Raw genomic sequence first — 27,009 nt, forward strand, 5'->3', positions numbered from 1 at the left:
AATTCTAGGTCTATATTAAAATCATTTCAATCCTACAGCTAGATTCATTAAAATATTTTTTTTTTCAGGTATATCAACTTTAAATTAGTCTACTGTAAAGTTCACGCATTGTCGCTTAGTCACGTTTGCCTTTCAAGCGTCGATATGATCCAGTGGAGTGAGCTTCTTAATGGAGGGACATTTACCAGTGGCTTCCTTTCATTAAAAAGTTGCCTAACAACACAAGAGTAACAGATCTGAAATTGGCATAAATAATTGTACGTCTAAATAGTAAAAAGGGTCAAGGAATAGGAAGCCAGTACGAACCCGTTGCAGTCAGTTTTGATATTCCACCTAGCTCCTTTAAATGTATAGAAACGGGAACATCTGATACGTTCTCTTGATTTAGAGACCGTCAGACACAGCCCACTGAGTTTCTCGCCGGATCTTCTCAGTGGGTCGCGTTTCCGATCCGGTGGTAGATTCTGCGAAGCACGGCTCTTGCTAGGGTTCGTGTTAGCAACGTCGTCAGGTTTGAGCCCCGTGAGCTCGCCTACTAGTTAAGGTTACGCTGGAATAGCCTCTCAAGGCTACCAGCTTAGGTAGGAAAAAAAGAAAAAAAAAAGATTTATTGTTCATGTTCCTAATTCCTGTTTTCTTCTTAGGTGAACGCCGACCTCAATGTTCTACCGTTCTGCACTCAATTCATACCCATGGAGGTGATCACGGCTCCTAAATACGAGAGCATCTGTTACCATCCGAGCATTTTACCCAGACATCGGGGAGCTTCATCAGTTAATTGGTAAGTTTGGTACGAAAACTATAAAAAAATATGTAAGTTTTTTTTTGTGTGTGTGTCTGTTTTTTTTATTCCCATTGTATACAGATGAGCATATACGACTTTTGCTTATACTAGGTGGTAAGTAATTAATGTCGCTCATGGCTATCGACAATTCTGGGGGCAAATCAAAACTGCTGCGAACTGACCTTTAAGCGACCTTGTACGAAAACTATGAAGAATTTCCATCATTTAGATTTTTTTATTTTATTGTTTAGATGGGTGGACGAGCTCACAGCTCACCTGGTGTGAAGTGGTTATTGGAGCCCATAGAAATCTACGACGAAAATGCGCCACCCACCTTCAGATATGAGTTCTAAGGTCTCAATATAGTTACAACGGCTGCCCCACCCTTCAAACCGAAACGCATTACTGCTTCACGGCAGAAATAGGCAGGGTGGTGGTTCCTACCCGAACGGATTCACAAGAGGTCCTACCACCAGTAATAACGCAAATTTTTAATTTTGCGGGATTCATTTTTATTACACGATGTCATTCCTTCACCGTGGAAGTCAATCGTGAACATTTGTCAAGTACGTTTTTCATTAGAAAAATTGGTACCCGCCTGCGGAATTCGAACACCGGTGCATCGCTATATACGAATGCACCGGACGTCTTATCCTTTAGGCCACGACGACTTCACATACCTTAGAATTTTCATCGATCACACAACGTAAGCCGTATATCAAATGACAAAACACACACACACACCAATAAATAACATCTATAAATTATTTATTAAAATCTAAACTAATACAAAGTTCAAAATTTACAAAACAAAAATCGATTTTCCTTATGCGGCCGCATCTGTTTGCATCACTAACGCCACGGGCAGATCTACTTACTACTTTCCCAATGTGGGTTTCGTAAACGGAAATCAGACATTCTCGAACCGGTTAAAACTGGACAAACGAACCGGCAACAACTTGATTTTATCGTGGTTTAGTAACAGCACACACGCAATCGTTTGTTTCAATTAGAAACAAAAGGCACGTGCTCCAACGAAGCAACACTATCTAAATTGATGTACATCTTCGCGCCTGTCAACGGAATTATGGGTGTCTCCGTTTATGGATTTAATTCTTTTTTTTTTATTGCTTAGATGGGCGGACGAGCTCACAGCCCACCTGGTGTTAAGTGGTGCCTGGAGCCCATAGACATCTACAACGCAAATGCGCCACCCACCTTGAGATATAAGTTCTCTATACTATACTGTAACTATACTTGAAAAAAATAAAAAATGTGTGCGTGTACTAGTGTACACACGTAAGAAGTGAAACTTGTTTATGGCCTTATTTTTCGAAAAATGATCTACATGCAACTTTCTAGAAATTGGTTAAATAAAGTTAAATTAGATAAAGTTTAAACAAAAGGATTTTATTATCATAGACATGAATACAAAAAAGTTAAATTAGATAAAGTTTAAACAAAAGGATTTTATTATCATAGACATGAATACAAAACAGATGGCGCGTAACGGAAAAAAGTGACGCGTAACCGAAAAATGTGACGGTAAATTTTTTTCCAACGCCGATAAGGAAGTTTCACTTCAAAAATGAAAAAAAAAGTTACAACGGCTTCTCCACCATTCAAGCCAAAACGCCTTACTGCTTCACGGCAGAAATAGGCAGGTTGGTGGTACCTACCCGCACGGACTCACTAGAGGTCCTGCCACCAGTAAATTCACAGTTTATCGTAATTTCTAGAAACGAAAACGTTATATGTATCGTCCAAATGCCAATCTGTGTTACCATGTTTTTAAGTACTGGTAGGAACCACCACCCGATCTATTTCTGACGTGAAGCAGTAATGCGTTTCGATTTAAAAAATAGGCGGCGGAATTTACGCTTTTTGTGACATCCATATCCACCGGCTTCGGTAACCACTTAACAGCAGGTGGACCATTATCTCGTTGACACATCCAAGCGATAAATAAATAAATGGTATATAATAAAATTGCTTTTACGATTTTGATTTGTGAGTCAGACATACATTAAATACAGATGTTTTCCAGATTTCTTCTATATACATAATACTATCCCCATGTTTCTAATTGAATTTTTTTATTACTGTATTTACATCTGTTTATTTGTATATAAGTGATTAATTCGCAGAGCTATTTTGGCTGTGTGGTTTTGATCTAAATAAAACAAATGGTACTTTTACTTTAAGCTATTCTTCTTCTTTTTCATACCTATGCTGATAACCTTGAGAGGCTATTTCAGCTTCACCTTGACGTGTAGGTGAGCTCACGGGGCTCAAACCGGGAGTGTTGCTAACACGTGCCCTAGCAAGAACAGTGCTTCGCAGAATCTACCACCGGATCCGAAACGCGACTCACTGAGAAGATCCGGCGAGAAACTCAGTGGGCTGTGTCTGTGGGTTAATTTACTCGTCGAGTCCTTCGTCGCAAGCGATGGGTTCGGCGAGGATGGTGACCGGTGTACTTTAAGGGTGGCAAAGGTGATGAAGGCGAAGAGGGGATAGCAGGCTTTGTATGCATTTTACCACCTTACTGCTATCCATTGACGTTTACTGATAGCAGATATCTGTAAGCTCGCACGCGGATAGATACCACCGCTCTAGAAATTACTGATGCGAATCAGTCATGCGTTTCGATTTATAGTGCAGGGAGAGAGAGAGAGAGAGAATACACTTTATTGCACACCAAAACACAATTTACATTCAAAAAACAATCAAAAAAGCAGATACATTTGTACAATACGCGGAACAGCCTTTTCATCTCGAGGAGCAATAAAAAAGTACCATTCCACCTTTGAATGAACCCATTACAGTGTTTGCCGATATGACGTGTATTTTTTTCAAGTTAGGTTTGAACTTTGCTGTGTAGCATAGCTGTTGTCCAACAACATCAGTATGCACGCAATTTACTGCGCAGTAAAAAAAATAAAAAAGTAATTTTACATGGCGATCTCTATTGCAATTACGATCAATTTACTTCCTACCTTCAGAGCTCCAACCACATTTAATTATAGGGTATATTTGATATTTAATGTCATGTGGCGTTACAAAAAAATGCAAACTCATTCGTATATTTTTATCATATTGTGATCGAAATGCGAAATTATTACTTGATACTGTTAAAATTCAATGACGGAAAACCTTAATAAAATTATGAAAATAGAGCTAGTTTAGAGTTTAAGCGAGCTACGATGAGGAAACAATTACACATTAATACTGTATGATACCATTAAAAGCGAATCAAAAGAAGGAAGGAATAATGAATACAATATAATATGTAGTATATAATATATTTTTGTCCTTTTGGTATTTAGAAATTTTAATTTTAGCATAAATGTTTACAATAATGCGAAACATGGAACCGAAAATCGAAGGAGTAAATGGAACAGCAAAAAAAGAAACATAAAAAGCACATCCCTATGACACAAAGCAATGGTTAAACTAGTGGAGATATTATATACTCCAAAGAGGTTTGACGTAGGACATTCGGCCGCTCGCAACTTATATGCTAAATCCCTGATAAGAACAAGAAGCAAAGGAATATACATCTAAATAAAATTAGTGTCTGTTTGCAATATTGAAGTAACCGCTTCTTACGACATGCATATGAATATATATATATATATATATACGGTACATACACCAAAATAACATTTTTTACAATTTTTATCTGTCTGTCTGTCTGTTCCGGCTAATCTCTGGAACGGCTGGACCGATTTTGACGAGACTTTCACTGATAGGTAGCTAATGATATAAGGAGTAACTAAGGCTACTACTTATTTAGCCTAGCTTCGTCCCGCGGCGTCACCCGCGGTACTACAATAACCGCGGGTAATATCGCGGGACTCAGCTATCAATAATAAAATTTTATGTTTCCGAAGCCAATTGAGGGCGGGTCGCTAGTTGATATATAAAAATGACTACTAATGTTTGTTGTATGACGTTGTGAGATCTCAATAATCGTCAACAGCAAAGTCGCCTTAAATGCAAAGCAATAATGCGCTCCAGCTAAAATGATCGCCATTACGCACATGCAACTTCGACCTCACGTCTCCAGGTGGCATTGTGCTGCCCACGGGTTCATGTCACAACTGAACCTCAAAACCGTTAGCTCTTTCCGTACCAATAAAAAAAACCCCAACAATCTTCGTAACAACATTAAAAATTACGTCCAACTTCAAGGTTAATTTAGCGTCCGTAATAATAGATACGTTTTGTTTTCATAATTTACATTTTAACACGTGTTTCGCGATGTATGAAAACCGTTGCGAAATAGAATTTGAATAGTAATTAGTTGAATTGCTGCTCATGGACGGTACCGGCTTACAGCCGATCTGGTATTACGCGGTTACTTATGCCCATAGACAAAACGTCAATACCGCCATCCACCTTAAAACTTGAGGTAATAATATATAACTAGCCGACCCGACAGACATTGTCCTGTGAATGCATACACTAAAATTCATTCAAGTTGGTCTGTTTTAGTTGTAGTATATATAAATAACCTAGATACCGATTGCAACGGCATTTGCCGGGCTGATTTTTGAAACTAAATCATCCAGGGCGACGTCCAAACGCATACAAAAAACTCATTCAAATCGGTCCAGCCGTTTAGGAGTTCAGTGACATACACACGTATAAAGGTTTCGTCAAACAGAACGCGTACTTAGCGCTGCGTTTTAGCGTCGCGCTCTTTTCTTACTTATAGCGCTGGGGCTCTGTTTGACGGTATATTACCATAGTAGTACAACATATCTCGGCGTCATAGCGCGGCGTCAGTTTAGCATTCTGACGCGCGCTAATTACGCGTTCTGTTTGACGAAGCCTTAATAGAATTATATATAAAGATATGCTGTTTATGTGCTTTTCGATATCATATTGATGAGCTTGTTAATATTATTAAAGCTCTTTCTGAGGCCAGTATTAGCACACTCTCTCAGGTTGCCTATTTCTACCGTGAAGCAGTAATGCGTTTCGGTTTCAAAGGCGGGGCAGCCGTTGTAACTATACTGAGACCTTAGAACTTATATCTCAAGGTGGGTGGCGCATTTACGTTGTAGATGTCTATGGGCTCCAATAACCACTTAACACCAGGTGGGCTGAGAACTCGTCCACCCATCTAAGCAATAAAAAAAGAAGGTTGAGCCCTATGAGCTCACCCATCAGATATACTATAGCTGGAATAGCTCCTTAGTCTACCCAGCGAATAGGTACCCATTATCTAAGGCAGTGGCTTGGCTATGCCCCTGGCATTGCTAACGTCCATAAGAATCAGTAACACCATCTGTTGGGTCATACGCTACGTAACGTTTTCATAACAATACAATGAAAAAATTCACTACGACCCAATTAATTTGAAAACTTTTTACTGTTGATCGTATTTTAGAAAATACTAGAGGTCCCACAATAGTCGAAATTCGACTATAATTAATTGGAATTGTAAGTTTGTACACATACTATAATCACAAATTTCGCCAAGGCTACATACACTATAGAAAAATATAGATAAAGACAAAGAATATTTAATCTATTCTCAATTTAACCACAGACGTCAAGAACAAAAGTTTGACAATAAATAGTATGCATGCGTGTGTGCGTCAAATACATGGTATGTAGCGTGTGTAATGTTTTCTTTATTGATTTAATGTATCTTTTATGCATTATTTTAAAAAAATATTAGTATTGTGCACTTCTTCTCTATATTGTCTATAAGTGTGGAAAATTTTATACTCCTCCGTCCGCGCAATTTTCGTAAAAAGGGATACAAAGTTTTTGCTTCACGTATTAATATATAGATTTCTGGCATAGTACCGTCAATGTCAGACATAGAGGTAATAGTTACATATTTCCCAATAGTCCTACTTAAAGGTTTCATTGATTAAATACAAAACAAATTTACTGGTGGTAGGACCTCTTGTGAGTCCGGACGGGTAGGTACCACCACCCTGCCTATTTCTGCCGTGAAGCAGTAATGCGTTTCGGTTTGAAGGGCGGGACAGCCTTTGTAACTATACTTGAGACCTTAGAACTTATATCTCTAGGTGGGTGACGCGTTTACGTTGTGGGTGTCTATGGGCTCCAGTAACCACTTAACACCAGGTGGGCTGTGAGCTCGTCCACACATCTAAGCAATAAAAAAATAAAAAATAAATCGATAGTAAAGTATTGCTAATCTGTATAGTAAGTGATCCGTGAACCACGAAAAGTACAAAGTATTTGAAACGTCGGTAACAATATAACGACAATAACAAACGCGGAATTAAACCGTAAAATTAGACGTAATTATGTCCACGTTTCGCGAAAACTGAAGAACATACTAGAATATACTAATATAATAATGGTCAAAAATTTGTATCATCATCATCATCATCTCGGCCTGTCCACTGTCGACTGCTGAACATAGGCCTCTCCAATTGATGTCCAGTGCGGCCGGTCCGTTGCCACTTGCAGCCAAGTTGGCCCAGCGACTTTCATTAGGTCGTTGTGATTTATTATCAAACATAAAAAAAAATGTATCTTTTTTATTAAAGCACGCAAGATTTTTAGGCAGCGGCTTGGCTCTGCCCCTGGCATTGCTGAAGTCCATGGGCGACGGTAACCACGGTAACGACGGTGTGCTCGTCTGCCTACAAGGGCAATAAAAAAATGCAACTTATTTGTTTAAATACAATCTTACGCGCTGGGGTTCGGGATGAATAAAAATTCTACCTATAAATTGAAACTGTATTCAACACTTAGAACACTTTATCGTAGTTCACTTCTTCCGCTTCGCTTCAGGTGATCCGTTGTTTCGCTTCGAGTAGTTCCAATTACTAACTGCATGCCATATCTGCAACGCTTTTATAGTCCATACGACATCCTTAGATTTATCGAGTACATTCTGGGCATGTCGAGTAGCCTCGATGCGTGTTTCTGCTATCTGACAATAGATGGCGTTGTACTTCTCGATTTTACGAGTACCTTAGATATTCGTTCGGCTATTCGGCGATAGATGGCGTTACTCTTACCGGCGTAACAATAATACGGACAAAAAGATAGCTCATAGTTTAAATTAACCCATAAGATATTATCATTAGAATAGGATTTTATCATGACAAAGACATGGCCCGGATAATACATAGAATATCTGCTGTAATAAATACGATGGTTTGATTCTATGATACGTGATTTTACGCACACATATCTATCAATTTTATACTGGGTAAATATAACGTGCTTAATTCTTTCTAATTGACAAATTCAATTACTATGTATGTAAAAATTAAAAAGCGCTTTAACCAAAATCGCACGGTGCGTTCATTAGCAGTCCCCTCTCCAAACGCAACATTGATATTGCGAGCTGTTTCTGCAGCGTTAGTTCCGCGTCGGAACTCGTATTTAAAAATCACTCGAATTTTCGAAGAATCCATGTTTCTTGTCTAAGTTGAATAAAATAAAACAACTGAAAGTCGATACTCGAATGTTGCACGTTTTTTATAAGAAGAACCTCATAGGTACCATTTGAAAAAAAATTCGCTCAAAATCTCAAACCCTGAAGGTTCTATGTCAATTCGAAGTACTTATTACAACTAGTTGTTCCGCTGTAGTCGAGATTTGACTATAATGAATTGTAATCATAAGTTTGAACATTATTAAGGTTCTATTGTGAAAGACTATTATATTTCTAAAGTGACAGATTTCGCCAAGAAAGATAAACAATATTAACTTATCCTCAATTTGACTACAAACTTTTGACTTTAAGCAATAACAAAAGTTTGACAATAAACAAAGAGTATGTGTGTGTCAAATACATGGTAGTATGTGTAATGTTTTCTTATTGATTTAATGTATTATTAACGCATAATTTTAAAAAAATGTTAGCATTCTGCACTCCTTTTCTATATTCTCTATAAGCGTGGGAAATTTCATATTCCTTCGTCCGCGCATTTTTCGTAAAAAGGGGTACAAAGGTTTTTGCTTCACGTAATTAATATATAGATAAAACGGCAATTTCATAATTTAACCCCTAATACAACGTATTGATTATTTCTAATTGACTAACTGTACCACACATACCTACTATTGTTTCCAGGACCTTGATCGAGGGTGACACTACATGCGGCTTCTCCATATTTTGGGCGGACGACGGCTTAGACACCGGCCCCATATTACTGCAAAAGAGCTATCCCACAACCATCGATGACACCGTAGACACGATCTACAACAAATTCTTATATCCTGAAGGTTAATAAAGTCTTATATTAATTATTAAGTACTATTTTAAGTACTATATTTAGCCGCATTTTGACTGACTCGGTGGCGCGGTAGTTATCGGTCCTGAGTCAGGACCGATAACCAGGCGCAACAGTCAGGACTCCTGACTGTTGCGCCTAGGGTCGTGGGTTCGATTCCCACATCGAGAAAATAGGTTCCTTTGCTCTTTGTCTGGGTGTTTGTTATCATATATATTTAATTATCATATCATATATATTTAAACATATATAAGTATGTTTATCAGTCTCTTGTACCCATAACACAGTGAATCCTAAATTATTCCCAGTTATTAATATTATTACACTTCACTGTCTACATCTCTGACACATCGCTATGTCTCGGTAATGATTGGCTTATATATCACTAGCGACCCGCCCTCGCTTCGTTTCGGAAACTGTAATTTATTATTGATTTCTCCACTATTTAATGGATGTTATTGAAGTGAAAACTTCTTTAGAATCGTTGTGATTTCAAACCGGATGCAACGGAAAAAACGACAGGTAAGAGACACAAATACAAAAATGTGTAGGATGAAGCCAGCAAAGAATGAGACAGAAATATACATACTATTTAATACAGCGCCATCTGTGAGATTTTTTAATACTAACGTGTGTATGAAAGCTCTTGTAGTGAATTTTAATTTAGGATTATACGTGAAATTAAAATATCAATTCACAGAGGGCGCTACCTTACAATTATTTACTAATGACAAAATTTTACATATACTTAAGACGTTTAGGATAATTGTATTTTAATTTTGGAAGGTTTCACTTCTACCACGTGTGAATTGCACACATTTTGTTTATTTTTTTATACATATAAACCTTCCTCTTCAATCACTCTATCTATTACAAGAAACCGCATCAAAATCCGTTGCGTAGTTTTAAAGATTTAAGCATACATAGGGACAGAGAAAGCGACTTTGTTTTATACTGTGTAGTGATGATGATTTACAGCGATCCATAGGTGCTGTAAAAAGCTAATCAAACAACCATTACTTAATTCCTTACAAATATTTTGGTTAACATTTTATGAGGAATGTACTGAATAAATGAACATACAACACTTTGAAACAAAAAACCAGCTTAAACTTCCTAATTGACATTTATCTTTGATTAAAAATCATTAATATCGATATTCGAGAAGTTTTTCAAATCGTATCCTAATTTCAGGTATCAAAGCCTTAGCTGAAGCCGTCAACATGGTTGCGAATGGTGTGGCTCCTAAAATCAAGCAGTCTGAAGAAGGCGCCACATACGACCCAGCTCTTTTCAAACCTGAAACTCATCTGGTAAAATACAATTGTTTTAAAAATAATAATAATATGATAATTTGTAAGAGCCAAATGGTTAGTTTTGTATATACAAATATTTTGAAAGCACTCATATATTTTGCAAGTATTAATAAATAATTACAGTCAAAAGCTGCTATAATTAGGCACTCTCTTTATTATTTTCTTTTATGTTCTATTGTTACTGATTTTCTCTGAAAGATACACGGCCATGAAATTAGAGGAAAAACTAAGGAAAAAAACTTAAAATATTTGTCTATGCCTCGCGAATTTTTGCCTTAAAAATCTATACTAATATATAAATCTACAGTGGTTTTTACGGATGTTCCGTTATAACTACTGAACCATGCATCCGATTGACTTGAAACTTGGTATCCATGTAGAAAACACATGTACTTAATGGATAGGCTAATATTTATATGAGTGTTGGACTCCCTATAATAATAATGACAATAAATAATAATGTTAATTTTAAATGCCCAGCGAAGCGGGAGAGTACGGCTAGTATAGTATACTAAGTAAAATCAAATTACCAGATCGATTGGAGCAAAGGAGGGCTGGCTCTGCACAACTTCGTGCGAGGACTGGACTCATCACCGGGAGCCACCTCCTTCATCGAACCTCAGACCAAAGAGGGGATAATCGGAGACGGTGAAAAAATTGAGATAAAATTCTTCGGATCCTCCCTCTGGCAATCTGAATATGAGACCGAAGGAGATAAACTGTATATAACAGGCCTTAATAAACCAGCCGTGGTCCACGAAGCCGGCTTACTTGTTACTGCCAATGATGGAGTTAGGGTGAGTTTGTATATTCCCACATCCGTTCAACTAGTTTAGATTCAATTAGACGGTAGTAAAAAGTAGGTTATTTCGCTGAAAGAGCTCACGATCTATTGGCTGTTAAATAATCAGTGGAACTCATAGGCGTCATAATGAAGGCGTATGATGGTTTTGCGGTAGAATTAATTCGAATGACTGCACCTACCCAAGCGTACAATGTGCTCCACCATAACTGTATTTCTCGTCTTGTCTGTTTTTTTCTTATTTATTACTTAGATGAGTGGACGATCTCTCAGCCCACCTGGTGTGAAGTGGTTACTGGAGCCCATAGACATCTACGACGTAAATGCGCCACCCACCTTGAGATATCAGTTTTAAGGTCTCAGTACAGTTACAACGCCTGCCCCACCCTTCAAACCGAAACGCATTACTGCTTCACGGCAGAGATAGGCAGGGTGGTGGTACCTACCCACGCGGACTCACAAGAGGTCCTACCGCCAGTAAAAATGTTGTGTGTTTTAACTGTCAGTATATATATTATGTATAGAGTGTATGAAAGTAAGTATGAAAGTAGACGGTAATATGAGGAACGGAGCGTAAGATTATGAAGGCAGAGATGATGATAGACCTGAATGATAAGAGAAGACATGTCGCCCACATAACGCAAAAAGAAGAAGAGTTTATGTTTGTGTGTTTATAAAGTGATGTGCATGTATAAAAGCATCGAAAAAGCTAAGCTTTCTAAGTTTCCCCCCACTGCCAACAGCTCAACATACAGAGGCTAAAAGTTAACGGGAAGATGATCAACGCTCAAAACTTCTTCAAAGCTAGCGAAGAGAAGATCTCTATAGAACTGAATTCGGATGAGTTAAAGTTCGTGGAGAGCTGCCGCGAGGTGTGGAGGGCGATTCTTCGCATTGAAATCGAAAACCACACCGACTTCTTCGCATCCGGAGCCGGCTCTATGGACGTCGTGAGGCTGGTCGAAGAAGTCAAGGACTTGGCGAACGTGGAGCTCCAGAATGAGGATGTATACATGAACACCACGTTTGAAGAGTTCTATAGTGTGGCCGTGTTGAAGGCGAGAGGCGGCTCGGATACAAAAGAGGTTGTTTATGAGGGACTCGAAATGGAGGTCAATAAAATGAAGATTAAATTCCCGACACAGCTGTTTATTAATGGCGAGTTCGTGAACGCTGACAGTGGTGAGTAGTACCATTGATTTATGAAATTCTTCTTGGTCGGTTGGTCGAGCTCACAGCCCACCTGGTGTTAAGTGGTTACTGGAGCCCATAGACATCTACGACGTAAATGCGCCACCCACCTTGAGATAGTTCTAAGGTCTCAAATATAGTTAGTTACAACAGCTGCCCTACCCTTCAAACCGAAACGCATTACTGCTTCACGGCAGAAGTAGGCGGGGCGGTGGTACCTATCCGTGCGGACTCACAAGAGGTAATGCGAAAGTACCACTGAAAGCATTCGATGAACCGATATATCAAGAGTCCCGATAATTATCGTAATTGAAGAGTGCAAAAGCTCATGCATTAGCTAGGCCTCAGAACTGCCCCAGTCTGGAGATACTGCAGAGAGGAAAATCCTCAACACATAACGCGTGTTGGTGTGTTTTAGTCAGCCAAATATATTCATATGTTTGAAAGCACATGCTCTTCTCTAATACTATTTTTCATTATCTTCGTTAAGTTCTACCACCAGTAAAGTCTCGCGTGCAGCCTCATCCACGCTATGTCTATTCAAACATACAACCATTTCAGCTATCTCATAATAACGGAGATTTAAACCTGAGCTGTATATTTAATAAAAACTTCACTTATTCAACAGTTTATAGCATAATGCACCTCGCGGTATCCGAGTTTAAAACTCAAAATCGTTTTTCAGGTAAAACCTTGACCCTGATCAATCCAACGGACGAGAGCGTGATCTGTAAAGTGCAAAGCGCCTCGCCCAACGACGTTGACAAGGCAGTGCGGGCCGCTAAGAAGGCGTTCGATGAAGGGGAATGGTCCAAGATCAGTGCCCGTGAGAGAGCACAAATCTTATTTAAGTAAGTTAATAATAATAATGATAACACCTTAAAGATTTAGTTTTAAGAATCTGGAAACAATAAAAAGTAAAACATTATCCCTTTAGTATTGTCCACAACTGGTGTTATTCCAAAACATATAGATCATGGTTTAAAACTCCTTGAAGATCTACATTGACAATAATCAGATCTGGTTCAAACGTTAGTAGTATGGTAGCATATGTCCCGTGATATACCTTGAGTTCATTTTCTTCTCGGTTCAGAAAAAAATTCGGGCATCGTCAAGTGTATTTCATTTCTTTCTAAAGAACTCAGCAAAGGGAATTGATTACCTTGAATTCGATTAAGTAGAGTCGAGGAAGATTCGAGGTATCGACTAAAACAATATTAAATAATCTATACTAATATATAAATCTACAGTGGTTTTTACGGTGTTCCGTTATAACTACTGAACCATGCATCCGGTGGACTTGAAACTTGGTATCCATGTAGAAAATACATGTACTTAATGGATAGGCTAATATTTATATGAGCGTTGGACTCCCTAATTAATAATAATGACAATAAATAATAATCTTAATTTTAAATGCCCAGCGAAGCGGGTGAGTACGGCTTGTAGTTATATAAATTACGTTCTATTTGTAAATTGAGAAATTGGTTTCGATAACCTAACATACTAAAAGTTTATTTTAAAGGTTGGCAGATTTGATGGAACAACACAAAGAGGAGCTGGCCACAATCGAATCCATAGACTCGGGAGCTGTCTACACGTTAGCACTCAAAACCCACGTGGGCATGTCCATAGACACGTGGCGCTACTTCGCTGGCTGGTGCGACAAGATCCAAGGCGCCACCGTGCCCATAAACCACGCCAGGCCAAACAGAAATCTGTGCATCACGAGAAAAGAGCCGATCGGCGTTTGCGCGATAATAACGCCCTGGAATTATCCGCTGATGATGCTGTCGTGGAAGATGGCGGCCTGTCTCGCTGCTGGCAATACTGTCGTCATGAAACCCGCTGCGGTGAGTCACTATAAACATTATATACGGATCCGCTTGCCCAAAACACGTCATTACGGATCCTTCCGATCCACTAACGATGCTTTTAGGTACCTCAAGAACCGGTCATCGTTCTCGTCGAACCCGTCGCTTGCGACGAAGGACTCGGCGGATAAATTAACCCACAGACACAGCCCACTGAGTTTCTCGCCGGATATTCTCAGTGGGTCGCGTTTCAGATCAGGGTGGACGAGCTCACAGCCCCCCTGGTGTTAAGTGGTTACTGGAGCCCATATACAACCACAACGTAAATGCGCCACCCACCTTGAGATATAAGTTCTAAGGTCTCAAGTATAGTTCCAACGGCTGCCCTACCCTTAAAACCGAAACGCATTACTTCTTCACGGTACAAATAGGCAGGGTGGTGGTACTCACCCCCGTGGACTCACAAGAGATGCTACCACCATCTACTGTAAAGTTCACGCATTGTCGCTTAGTCACGTTTGCCTTTCAAGCGTCGATATGTACTATCTCTATTTGTTTGTGCAGGTGTGCCCCCTGACAGCGTTGAAGTTCGCCGAGCTGTGCGTCCGAGCGGGGGTTCCCCCCGGCGTCGTGAACATCCTCCCCGGGAGCGGCGCGGCGTGCGGGCAGGCGCTCGCCGACCATCCGCTCGTCCGGAAGCTGGGCTTCACAGGCAGCACTCCCATCGGTAACGTGATATTGACGCATAGACTTGTTGAAAACATATCGATATATTGAGATTATTTTTTCAATGTATCAATATTTAACACATCGATACATCGATGTACGATATAAAATTGGTATAAAAAACGATAATAATATTTTTTTCAAACAAATAAAAATTTATATGTTTTATATCCTAAAAAGGAATACTTTTTTTATACTAACATCTTTTTAACAAATTATATTTTACGTATTTTTTGCTTGTGGTCGATTCGATTTGTGTTTTAAAATTTGGTTTTTAAGTTTCTTAAAATTAAGTTTTATAAAATTTCTTAATAGTTGTTCTTGATTTATTAAAAAAGATGTCTATTGATTAGCACGTATATTCTCTGTCAAATCATACCGATATCGATATTGATATTTTCAAAAAATATCGATACCTTACTGCATTTCGGACATCCCTATTAACGCAACAACATTCGCTGCTGCACGACTAGTAGCTGATATAATTATCTCGTGTGACAGAATACCGTTAGATTTCAATCTCTGATAACAACAAAACTAATTATGTGTGAACAATGTTTGAATGAGCAACGAAGAGATCACATATATACGTGTTTATTTGTGTAATTAATTTCACATGTGACGTCACCGTGTCGTTTTGCAATTGAAGACATGAGTGGATGAAGGGAACATATTTCCTTTTGTAATAAATTTGTTAATTTTGAGAAAATGGGCAACAAACTTTTGTTATTCGTACTTTTTCTTCGTAAATAACTCCTTCACCACATACAATTTCTAAAAATAGCCTTTAAACCCGGAGTTTTTAGGTCTAATATGGTTTATAGGCACGTAACACCTTTCTTTTATGCAATTCTGTTACATTAATACTTATATGAAGACATGAGAGGATGAAGGGGATATGATACAACTTGTTAATTTTGAGAAAACGGGCAACAAACTTTTGTTAGGTACTTGTAATTTTTCTTCGTACGAAACCCCTTCATAACATGCAATTTCTAAAAATAGTCTTTAAGCCCGGAGTTTTAAGGTCTAATATGGTTTATAGGCACATAACACCTTCATTCAATGTAAAAACTCAAAGATCTTAAAAATGGTACTTAAGCCCTTCATTCACTCATGTCTTCAATTAATAGGATTAAAAAAGAAAAAAAAACGATACCTTGATTTTGATTGATCTTGGAAGTAACTTTTAAATCTCAAATCACATGTTCACCAATAGTTGTTTCGTAGGTCAAACCATAATGAAGTCGTGTGCAGCATCGAATATGAAGAAGGTGTCGTTGGAGCTAGGAGGCAAGTCGCCTCTCGTTATATTCGAAGACTGCGATCTGGACAAAGCCGTCAGAAACGTAAGTATGGGGTTGTCGTGTGTGCTCATGAGTAGAATCACCGTGTTCATCGCGTGGCTCGGAACATTAATGGCGTATGGCAATTTTATATCTTTGATAAAAAAAAATGCACGGTAATAAAAGCAGAATTTAAAATTCGATTACAGTGTACCCGTTCCATTACCTAAAGGCGAATTAAAAACAATCCTTATCTTAATACAGTTAAGAACCACAGTTGTGGCTTAGTATTTGAAAGATAGTTTTGGCGGGAAAGGCGAAGTTATGTGAATTGTTTTATTTTGTCAATTCAATGTTTCTCCAGTGTGCTTAGTGCCAGTTTTTTTTAAGGTTGGGTTTAAGGTTGGTTTCCAACAGCGCCCCTAGCGGCAAACATACTCGAACGTTCCAACTCCATACATATTTGAGTAACTTTTACGCTATCGAGAACGTTAAAAAACTCGCACTAAGCACACAGGCTTAAATTTGTAATAATGGAGGTTTATTAACTATCTCAAGTTAATAAACTTTATTTCATTTCGTTTCATATATATATTAGATTCGTATATTTATTAGATTTAAATGTTTTTTTTTATAAACTGGCAACAATGGCGTCTCATGAAGACAATTGCCATACTTAAAAACTAACTAAAAAGAAGGATATAAAGATTTTTTTTTCTCTTTTGAATCAGGGTATGGCAGCTGTGTTCTTCAATAAAGGCGAGAATTGCATAGCAGCAGGTCGGTTGTTCGTTGAAGAGACGATACACGACGAGTTCGTACGTCGCGTTATAGAGGAGACCGAGAAGATCCGTATCGGCGACCCACTGCACCGGGGCACTTCACACGGACCCCAGAACCATAAGGCGCATATGGATAAACTGATAGAGGTAAACTATTTTTTTTCTTCTTTTGTTTTCTTTTTACGCAAATGGATGCAAGATCTGATAGCCCACCTGGTGTTAAATGGTTACTGAAGCCCATAGACATTTACAACGTAAATTCCGCTACCCACCTTGAGATATGAGTTCTAGTCTCTGTATTGTAATTGTTTCTGTAATTGATTCTTGTTAGTTGAAAGTTTAAAGCTCCGCAAATATTCGTATGACGCACAGATTTGCTCTTTTTGTCCGATAAATAACTAAATATTTTTTAATATAGGTATGTATATCATTATATGCTTCCCACGTATGTACATGGAATTTTAGTTTGGAGTCAAAGAGAGTTTCTGCCTATTTCTGCCGTGAAACAGCAGTGAAATGCGTTTTCGGTCGTGAAGGGTGGGACAACCGTTGTAACTATATTGAGACATGGGTGGCGGCATTTACATTGTAGATGTCTATGGGCTCCATTAACCACCTAACACCAGATGGGCTGTGAGCTCGTCCACCTATCTATGTCATAAAAAAATAGAGAAAAATATGGTGTGATCTTCATACCGGAATGCTATGCTATGTATAGATAGGCAAGATGGTGGTGCGGTCTCACTATACGCCCCACCACTGGTAATGGAAAGTAAAGTGCTACTCTAACTCCTCAAAGTTGAGTATCACTGCCTTTGTATTCCTACCGGCTGATGAATGGGGCAGACAGATTTTTGACTTCACATCTCGATAATAATATCTACATTTTGATGCCTACGGACTCCAATAATAGGTCACTGGTCATGTGACTCGCCTATAGCAAAAGCATATTATATAAAATATCATATATAACCATTATATGTATGTATGTATGTATGTATGTATGAGTGTATTTATAACTTAATATCAATTTCATTGCACCTACCACTATTTACTCTGTAAATGTGTGTAAATTTAGTAGTGCCAATGGTAGTGCCAATGTAAGTCCGCCAATGTAAATTTTACATGAAGTGTAATAAATAAATAAATAAATAAATAATATAAATAAAACTTCATCCCCCAGTACTGCGAGCGTGGCGTCAAAGAAGGTGCCAAGCTAGTGTACGGAGGCAAGAGGGTGGATAGAAAAGGCTATTTCTTCCAGCCGACTGTCTTTACCGACGTCACAGACGAGATGTACATCGCCAAGGAGGAATCGTTTGGACCCATCATGATCATCAGCAAGTTCAGCAGCAAGTTAGTGTCCCGTTTCTATTAAGCTAGGTATAGGTAGGCCGCGGCTTGGCTCTGCTCCTGGCATTGCTGAAGTCCATAGGCGACGGTAACCAATTACCATCAGGTGGGCCGTATGCGAGTCTCCGAGTGTAAATCGGTAAATATGGACTTTTTGGCGGGACCGCGAGGAGTGAAGTTGTGTGATTTGTTTTAATTTTTTTCGTTTGTCGTCGTCGTGACCTAAAGGATAAGACGTCCGGTGCATTCGTATGTAGCGATGCACCGATGTTTGAATCCCGCAGGCGGGTACCAATTTTTCTCATGAAATACGTACTTAACAATTGTTCACGATTGACTTCGTGTAATAAAAATCAAACCCGCAAAATTATAATTTGCGTAATTACTGGTGGTAGGACCTCTTGTGAGTCTGCACGGGTAGGTACCACCGCCTCGCCTATTTCTGCCGTGAAGCAGTAATGCGTTTCGGTTTGAAGGGTGGGGCAGCCGTTGTAACTATACTGAGACCTTAGAACTTATATCTCAAGGGGGGTGGCGCATTTACGTTGTAGATGTCTATGGGCTCCAGTAACCACTTAATATCAGGTGGGCTGTGAGCTCGTTCACGCATCTAAACAATAAAAAAAATTTTTTCTTGTCTATTTAGTGTTTCTTCAGGCTTAAATATGCAATAAAGGTGGTTTATTAACGGTTTCTCTGGCGTGGGGTGCATGGTATCAGTAGTTATATATATTTTATGAACAGATATGAGTAGAAGGGCTATTTTGATAATATCCTGAAAAGTACCCTACGCCTTTTTACAATAAAATCATTTTTTCTTACACTATTTTAAATTCCAATTTATTAAAAAAAATATTCTATTTCTTAGTTGTATTTTCTATAAAAGCGCATTTTGTTATAATAGTTTTTTTAAACTATTATTTATTTTTCATTTTTTAATTGAATTTAAATTTAAAAAAAAAAAAAAATTGCATTGAATTGTCATCGATCCTTAATAAGTATACCAAATTTCGAGTTGATCCGACGTTTTGAAGGGGGTCAAAATCATGTTCAAAGATTCCTTTACGAACATACATACGTCTGAAGCTAAAGGCTTCGTCAAACAGAATGCGTATTTAGCGCGCGTCAGAGCGTTAAACTGACGGCGCGCTATGTGATGTGAGATGTGTTGTACTACTGTGGTAATATACTGTCAAACAGAGCGCCACCGCTAGCATTACGCAACGCTCTGTCGCGGCGTTAGGACGCTTTGACTTCAGGCAATGTAATTTTTTACAAATTTTATTTTAGCGTCCGAGTGAATGTGCATTAAAATACTGGGTAATGCCCGAAAAATTTATAGAAATTGTTAGAAAATACCCATGCTTATACAATGCCACATCTGAATCACTCGACATCTTAATAGTTTTAATCACACTGCTATCGAAAGGTACAATGATTTGGCGAATGCGTTGCGTCAAGGAGCGTTGGGTTCATCTAGTCAATTTGTGTATCATGAAAAGAGCGCGACGTTTAAAACGCAGCGCTAAGTACGCGTTCTGTTTGACGAAGCCTTTATAAAAGCGTATTAAAAACTCCATGTTTGTCACAGGAATTTGGAGGACGTGATCCGTCGCGCGAACAACACGGAGTATGGGCTCGCGAGCGGCGTGTTCACGCGGGACGTGTCGCGGGCGCTGCAGTTCGCCGAGCGCATCGACGCGGGCACGGTGTTCGTCAACACGTACAACAAGACCGACGTGGCGGCGCCCTTCGGAGGCTTCAAGCAGTCCGGCTTCGGAAAGGACTTGGGTAAGTCTCGGGTGCTGCGTAGTTTTTACTGGTGGTAGGACCTCTTGTGAGTCCGCACGGGTAGGTACCACCACCCCGTTTCGGTTTGAAGGGCAGGGCAGCCGTTGTAACTATACTTGAGACCTTAGAACTTATATTTCACGCTGGGTAGCGCATTTGCGTCGTAGATGTCTATGGGCTCCAGTAACCACTTAACACCAGGTGGGCTGTGAGCTCGTCCACCCATCTAAGCAATAAAAAAAAGAAAAAAGGTTCTTGCTAGGGTTCGTGTTAGCAACAACGCCAGGTTTGAGCCCCACGAGCTCACATACTAGTTCGGTGAATCTAGAATAACCCCTCGAGATTAGTAGAATAGGTAGAAAAAAAAATAGACAGCGGACTGTTAGTGTTTTGTGCGACAGAGATGACGCTCTACGAAGCGGAAATTCGGCGATTGTCTCTTTCCAAAGATCCATTTACATCGTGTTCCAAATTAACCTAAATAATTGTATTCTTCTTTTGTTGCAGGCCAAGACGCTCTCAACGAATATCTGAAAACGAAATGCGTGACAATAGAATATTAAAGTTTTATTCAATAATTTTTTTTTTGTGAATATTGTACATTTCCTTGTAAATATTTTGTATTAGTAATTAAGATTTTGTTTGTGTATGTATAAGGATTGACCGAAAATGGACTCGATGTAGCAGTCATAATTAGTATTTTTACAATATCTGGACGTTTCAATAAAATTATTTTCTTTTAATAACTCGTTTTTTTTTTTATGTTAACACATTGAACATCGCATGAAAAATCGAGTATTTTCATTCAGGCCACGGTGCTCATTGGTGAGCCTTATCTTACTGAACCGTTCCGGCCTCACGGATCACCCGTGAGACGCGTGAGGGTTCCAACGTAAATGCTCCCTACAAGCTACACATTGCAGCTATCAAACAAAACGCGTATAAAAGTGAGCCGCGTGGTCCTTTAGCCGAACCGTGCGCCTTGATTTTCAAATCCTTGTAGTTTTTATCAAGATTTAAAAAGACGGGAAAAGATTTAAAAAGCCGGGATTTTTATCTTCCGTGAAATTTTCACATATTATAAATCTTAGAATGAAAATCTCAAGTTGATAAAAATTACTGATTCCCTGATCTTATCTTGACCCGAATAGTATATAGTACGCTAGGCCGACTAGATAATAAAAACAAAGCTACTAGTTGTATGATACGAGTAGTACAAACTTCACAATCTATATCTATACTAATATTATAAAGAGGAAAGATTCGTTTGTTTGTTTGTTTCGAATAGGCTCCGAAACTACTGGACCGATTTGAAAAATTATTTTTCCATTAGAAGCCGATATTGTCCCTGATGAACATAGGCTACTTTTTTAATTTTTTTGGTTTCATGTGTGTTTTAATATTTCCGAAGCGAAGCGAGGGCGGGTCGCTAGTATATGATAACGATGAAATAGATGTCGACGCTTCGTTCTTGCATAACGGTTGCTTGTCATTATAGAGCATAAAAGCGATAAAGTCTGAAATGAAGATGATGAGCAGACGGTCCACCTGGTATTGCAAGATTTTCGAAGTCATTAATGAATCTTATCCCTCCCCAAAGCCGCCTAGACAGCACATAACGCCGCCACCTACCATTAGATATGAGGCTAGAGTTCATTAATTTGGTCTATTTATATATGCAATGTTTTACCAACGACAATTGAAACGCATGAGAGCTTCGTTCCAGAAATAAATGCAATCATAGTACCGACTCGAAACTTGGTGTTATGTGAACCCAGTGATAATAAATGGTTCGGTTGGAACATTTTTTTTTTCTAGTTTTGATTTTAAGTTTAAAACGAAAAAACTTTCCATTTTAATGAAAAAATAAATACTCAAATTTAAATAAATAATCCAAATTGATTTAATCACCTTCAAACTACGCTCCTTCAGAAACGATATGAAATATGGTTACGTTTCGATCGATTATGTATCGTGTAGTCCTTAACACCCCCACAAGCTAGAACCTTCTGTTAAGAGTAATATTGGAGAGCTATAGGACACGTAATTTCTTTTATCATTTATCCTGCCATATAAGTATCCGATTAATCATTAATTTTCTTTTTTCGTGTACAAGACTAATACTTGTGATGTTCTTTCTAATATAGTTTGAAAAATATCCTTTTGCCTTTCATCGTAAGTAAATGCATATCATAGTGACATTTGATTTAAAATGAAAGATGATTCTTGACGTTTGATAGATTGTCATTTAGAGATTTTAATTGAGAACAATTTACATTTTGTCCAAAATAATAAATAATTTAAGATGGTAAAGGCTAAAGTTCCACTACGCGACATTTCACCTGCATTGCAGGCTTTCAGGAACTTCCTCCTTGGTGTTAGTATTATTATTAATTTAATTTTAAATTATGTAACCTATAGGGAATGTAAATATTAATTGTTTTTTAGAGGAAGCATACAAACGCTCTTCGTTTTGAGCCATTGGTTTCGGCTAGGACCCAGCCTCCTCCAGAAATCCCAGACGGACCCTCGCACAAGTACTTATAGTTTTATTAATTAATCAGCATTTTTTTAAATGTACATTAATAAAAATCCTATGTTTACAAAAAGTTAATGAACTATCTACATTATGTTTTCTGTTATAATTGGTATAATCTTAACTCCACATTAAATTAAAAATAAAGAAATGTGGATTATGAGATAGTACTTAGAATGTACAATTACAAAAAGTTCTATGAGTACAAAAAGTTAATTTAACTAGCTTCATTATGAGTTGTCTGTTATAGTTAGTATAAGAAATCTGAACTTTAAATTCTAAAATTTTTAATACAGTGCTATTATTGTAAATGTTTTGATAACAATTGTGTTACAGGCATGCCCACAACTACTATTACACAAGAGACGCTAGACGCGAAGTTGCTCCTCCAATTGATGTTACCAAGGAACTACTTAGTGCTAGCTCAGACAAAGGGTAAATAATTCATTATTGCTGGTCTCACTATTTTCACTCTTATTCTTAAGACATAACATACCATTGTTGTTTTAGGGCTCCTAAACAAGCTGCTAATGTGAGACCTACACCTGGACACCTTTATGCTTGGGATAAACATTATGAATAAACATGTTATCCTCGCTTAATTCAAATTTTATTTAGCCAAACGCAATATAGCTGAATTACACACGATTTTAAATGTTAAGTAGGAATTATTGTTTTAAATAAAAAACTGCTGTTTTCATGTTTGATTTTTTATTGCAAAAATAAAACAAAATCATAGAATCATATATTAATCTGTGTAATTTTAATTATACAGATTAGAAACTGATTGTAGACTAAATTATTTCCCTTATTTATTTATGTAACAGATCCTATGAATCATACATTTAGTATTTATCATCTGCCTTCATCTTGCGAAATCAAATTTAAGAACGAATTTAGAAGTTCTAGCAAGACTAATATTTTTGAGTAAGTTTAATTATGTATTAAACAAATGTGTGTACATCCATTCTTGAAACGAGTCTTCAAATATTGTAACAGTTTTTATTCAGAAAAGAATCTTAACTTATTAAAACAAGAATAAATAGCTTTCTTTGTCACAAAGTAGTAAATCGTTTCGAACTTCTGGCATAGCCACATACAATGTATTCGAAAGTTCAATCTCCAATTACAAGAAATTGTTTGCAGTGGAGAAATCTGTAATATAACATTATGTATCCATCCATCGATTTGATTTTTTGAAACTTGGGCGATTTTCAATATAATAGCATTACAGTAATCGACTATTCAGAAGCGATAGACAATGAAAACACAGATTAGAGTCTCAAAATAACCAACAAAATTAAAGTTAAATACATTGATAAATATTTTATTCGATAGAAGCAATTTAAAGACAACAGTTGGTTTCATAATTGGTGGGTTGAATAATATATGAAGCGTAAGATCACCCTTTAAATCGAAAAAAGAGTAGTGTACTACCTAACTTCGCTAATGTAGTAATGTACTACGGTCGTCTGGTGTAGTGGTAAGTGACATGATCACTACACAAGGGGGTCGCGGGTTCGAATACCGCCAAGGGAAGATATTTGTATGATAAATTATATAAAATGTCTTTTCCAGGGTTATGGATATATATTAAATATATGTATATGTATAATAAAAATCTTACATTTATTTCCATTATCTGGTACCTGTTACACAAGTTTTTTACGAGCTTAGCACAGGACCAGTTGACGTGGTGTGATTGTTAGTAAATAAAATAAAATAAAGTAAGTAAATAATAAAAACTACAATAAGTAGGTATCTAAATATTGTCTATTAAGCAGAGTATTAAAGAATTTCAATTTTCTGAATTCAAGTTGTGCGACTGAGTAAACTAAAGTGAAAACAGTTTGAGAGGATGCGGCCCTATATCTCATAGCAACTTAAACGTTAACCGTCAGCCAATCTTTAATTGCATTACCTATACTTCGTTTCCAGAGGCGGGTTCCTTTGGCTCCAGCCCAAATTAGAAAATATAGACAACGGCATCGTCATTACGAATTTCAGTTTCATTATACCACAAAAGAAATCTTATTTATTTATTACTTAGTCAAATCCCTTAGCCTTAGCACCCTAGCCGCTATGAGAGTACTCTTTATCAGAGACAGAGGTTCACTATGATCAGCGGAGAGGAAGAAAGAAAGAGAGAGAGAGAGAGACTGCTGATAATGACCCCCGAAAGAAACGGAGCCACCATTCGCTTAAGACTATGTAAATTTCTGCTGGGCATAACTCCTAACAAACATATGATACACACAACTCCAAATGAATTAAAATTTAACGTAATTATGAACCCAGTTACTTTGACCTCCCTCGAGAATATACACGACACGCCATATTTGATTTTAACGATTCAATCTCAGGCTGAAACCTATCGCCTATCGACTTCAGCAATGCCAGGGACAGAGCCAAGCCGCTGCCTAACGCTTAATACTCTCCACAAGCCTCGTTTGAAGAAGGACATGTCATAGCGCTCGGGAAACACCATATAATATACATTTACCTTACAAAATCGCTATCATACAAGTTTTCTTCATAATCATATTCAACTAATCTAACTGATACAATATCCGCCTCTTTAACTATTCTACATTATTATTACTACAATTACATATATACAAACGTTAATCACTGTCCTTAGACTAAAACTATACAGATCGAAAATATTAAAGGCGTTACCAAACTTTATCATCGTGCATTGTTCCTGTCTTACATAGAGAATGTTCAGTATGATAACATTTAAATGTTAGCAAGATTTTCAAACCAATCAATCATGTTGAAAACAATAGGTAAATCACACAAAAAAATATCATATTATACTTCTAGCAAAAAATTGTGATGTTTCAGGACGTCCCTGAGTTAATTTTTGTTGCTTAAATTGTAAAATACCAAACTAGGTGGTAACCTTTTTATTGGTGGTAAGAGGTGTTGTGAACGCTTACGGGTAAAAACCACGATCCATCTCATTTCTAGCGCAAAGTTTGGGCGATATAATTGATATATTAACGTTCTGATACCTACGGGCTTCTGGTTTACACTTAAAACCATGTGAGCGGTGAACTCTTCTTCTACACATCGAGTATCATTAAGACCGACATTTCGGTAATTCTTATTTGGGTAGACAATTTTACATGCCGCTCTATCATTCCGAGCCATTACTAAGCAACATTTTTGCAACTTTACAGGAGAGCCAATTGGTTAAAATTTGAAATAATATAACAAAAAAAAGCATCTTCAGCTATTTAAGTTGAAGTTCAATTAAAAACATCAAAGCGTGGTGCTAATATCAAGTACATATAATGGACCTTTAATTACAAAGATAAATGTCGCTAAAGCCAAACATCCTTTCAGCCCTGATTTAATTAATGCATAAATGTAAGTACCCCAGTGACGACACAAAAAGTTTATTAATCTATCTAATCTAAATCCAATACTAATAAATATGTATATCTAATACATCAAACTTCGTAGATATCGCAATTGCTATGCAACGCAACATTTTAAATATCTTAACAGAAGGTCCTAAGTTGCTACATTATTACGAACAGTAAATTAATATCTATAATATTATATAACTGGGTTTAACAGCAGAACTACACTTTTAAGTTATTTAAAGTTTTAAACTTTCCTTACTGTTTTATTACTATCTGGTGATATTTGTAAGAGTATTCAATGTTGCTACTCGATATATAAATGCTAACCATATACTAATATTGACTTTTAATAAAATAGAAATTAAATAATTAATAATATGTATTATAGCAAAAATGTTCCAACCTGTATTTTTTTATATATGATGGAGCATTTTTGCGAGGCTCTAGCCATGACCGCTAATTTAATTAACCTAAACTAATATTTATCTTAAATGTACGGTCACCAAAAAAAACGGCAATCTTCAGAAAGCATTTTTTCCAACCACAATATTTATATTCAATCTCAATATTCGATCAATATTCTCTAGCCAGACCCTAGGATCTAGACTACCTAGGCTCCAACCTAGTTGGACAACTACTAAAATTAGCTCAACACAATAAAAACAATACAGTACAAGAACACATATGTATTTGCATGAACGCTATGTCAAAGTTTTGATTTTCAACAAAACTAATGAACGATTTATGTATTAGAACACAGAGATAATCAAATATGTACGAGCTAATCAGATGAATCGCTAGTGCCGTCCGGTGTCCGGATTTGCATCGTCGAAAAGCTACCGAAACTGAACGTTCTCTTTCTTGGAGGTCGGCGTGACCTATATTTAAACCTGTGTGTTTAAAATTAATACTTAATTCAGTCAACATAAAGTTTTGTTTAGCATACACCAAATTTATGACTTAATTTAAACTGAATGCAAAGGCTTAATAAACTTAAGTACATACATG

At 37.4% G+C, this 27,009-nt stretch overlaps 3 protein-coding genes across 6 annotated transcripts in view; 2 read left to right on the top strand and 1 right to left on the bottom strand.

Annotated features, from left to right (window-relative positions):
- LOC101747054 (cytosolic 10-formyltetrahydrofolate dehydrogenase) overlaps positions 1-20,837 on the top strand; it is a 25,461-nt gene extending 4,624 nt beyond the window's left edge. For both annotated transcript variants that reach the window (XM_038016376.2, XM_062672950.1), the window contains exons 5-17: positions 645-781; positions 8,871-9,022; positions 10,225-10,343; positions 10,880-11,143; positions 11,892-12,330; positions 13,025-13,190; positions 13,865-14,192; positions 14,718-14,880; positions 16,110-16,228; positions 16,897-17,094; positions 18,131-18,303; positions 19,892-20,091; positions 20,599-20,837. In XM_038016376.2, the coding sequence (XP_037872304.1) occupies positions 645-781; positions 8,871-9,022; positions 10,225-10,343; positions 10,880-11,143; positions 11,892-12,330; positions 13,025-13,190; positions 13,865-14,192; positions 14,718-14,880; positions 16,110-16,228; positions 16,897-17,094; positions 18,131-18,303; positions 19,892-20,091; positions 20,599-20,654 (2,514 nt within the window). In that variant the 3' untranslated portion in view covers positions 20,655-20,837. The remainder of the gene's footprint in view (positions 1-644; positions 782-8,870; positions 9,023-10,224; positions 10,344-10,879; positions 11,144-11,891; positions 12,331-13,024; positions 13,191-13,864; positions 14,193-14,717; positions 14,881-16,109; positions 16,229-16,896; positions 17,095-18,130; positions 18,304-19,891; positions 20,092-20,598) is intronic.
- The window catches only part of LOC101746922 (NADH dehydrogenase [ubiquinone] 1 alpha subcomplex subunit 7), a 364,870-nt gene extending 341,543 nt beyond the window's left edge, over positions 1-23,327 (top strand). The window contains exons 2-5 of one of the 2 annotated variants that reach the window (XM_062672980.1): positions 22,371-22,468; positions 22,540-22,628; positions 22,964-23,062; positions 23,138-23,327. In XM_062672980.1, the coding sequence (XP_062528964.1) occupies positions 22,397-22,468; positions 22,540-22,628; positions 22,964-23,062; positions 23,138-23,210 (333 nt within the window). In that variant the 5' untranslated portion in view covers positions 22,371-22,396 and the 3' untranslated portion in view covers positions 23,211-23,327. Of the gene's footprint in view, positions 1-22,117; positions 22,469-22,539; positions 22,629-22,963; positions 23,063-23,137 lie in introns of those variants that run through there. The other variant, XM_004933675.3, reaches the window with a different exon arrangement.
- LOC101740687 (bromodomain-containing protein homolog) overlaps positions 23,322-27,009 on the bottom strand; it is a 32,750-nt gene continuing 29,062 nt past the window's right edge. For both annotated transcript variants that reach the window (XM_038016267.2, XM_038016266.2), the window contains one exon: positions 23,322-26,891. The gene's annotated coding sequence lies outside the window, so the exon portion shown is untranslated. The remainder of the gene's footprint in view (positions 26,892-27,009) is intronic.

The sequence above is a fragment of the Bombyx mori genome, chromosome 16 (genome assembly GCF_030269925.1).
Source record: "Bombyx mori chromosome 16, ASM3026992v2".
Taxonomy (NCBI): Eukaryota; Metazoa; Arthropoda; class Insecta; order Lepidoptera; family Bombycidae; genus Bombyx; species Bombyx mori.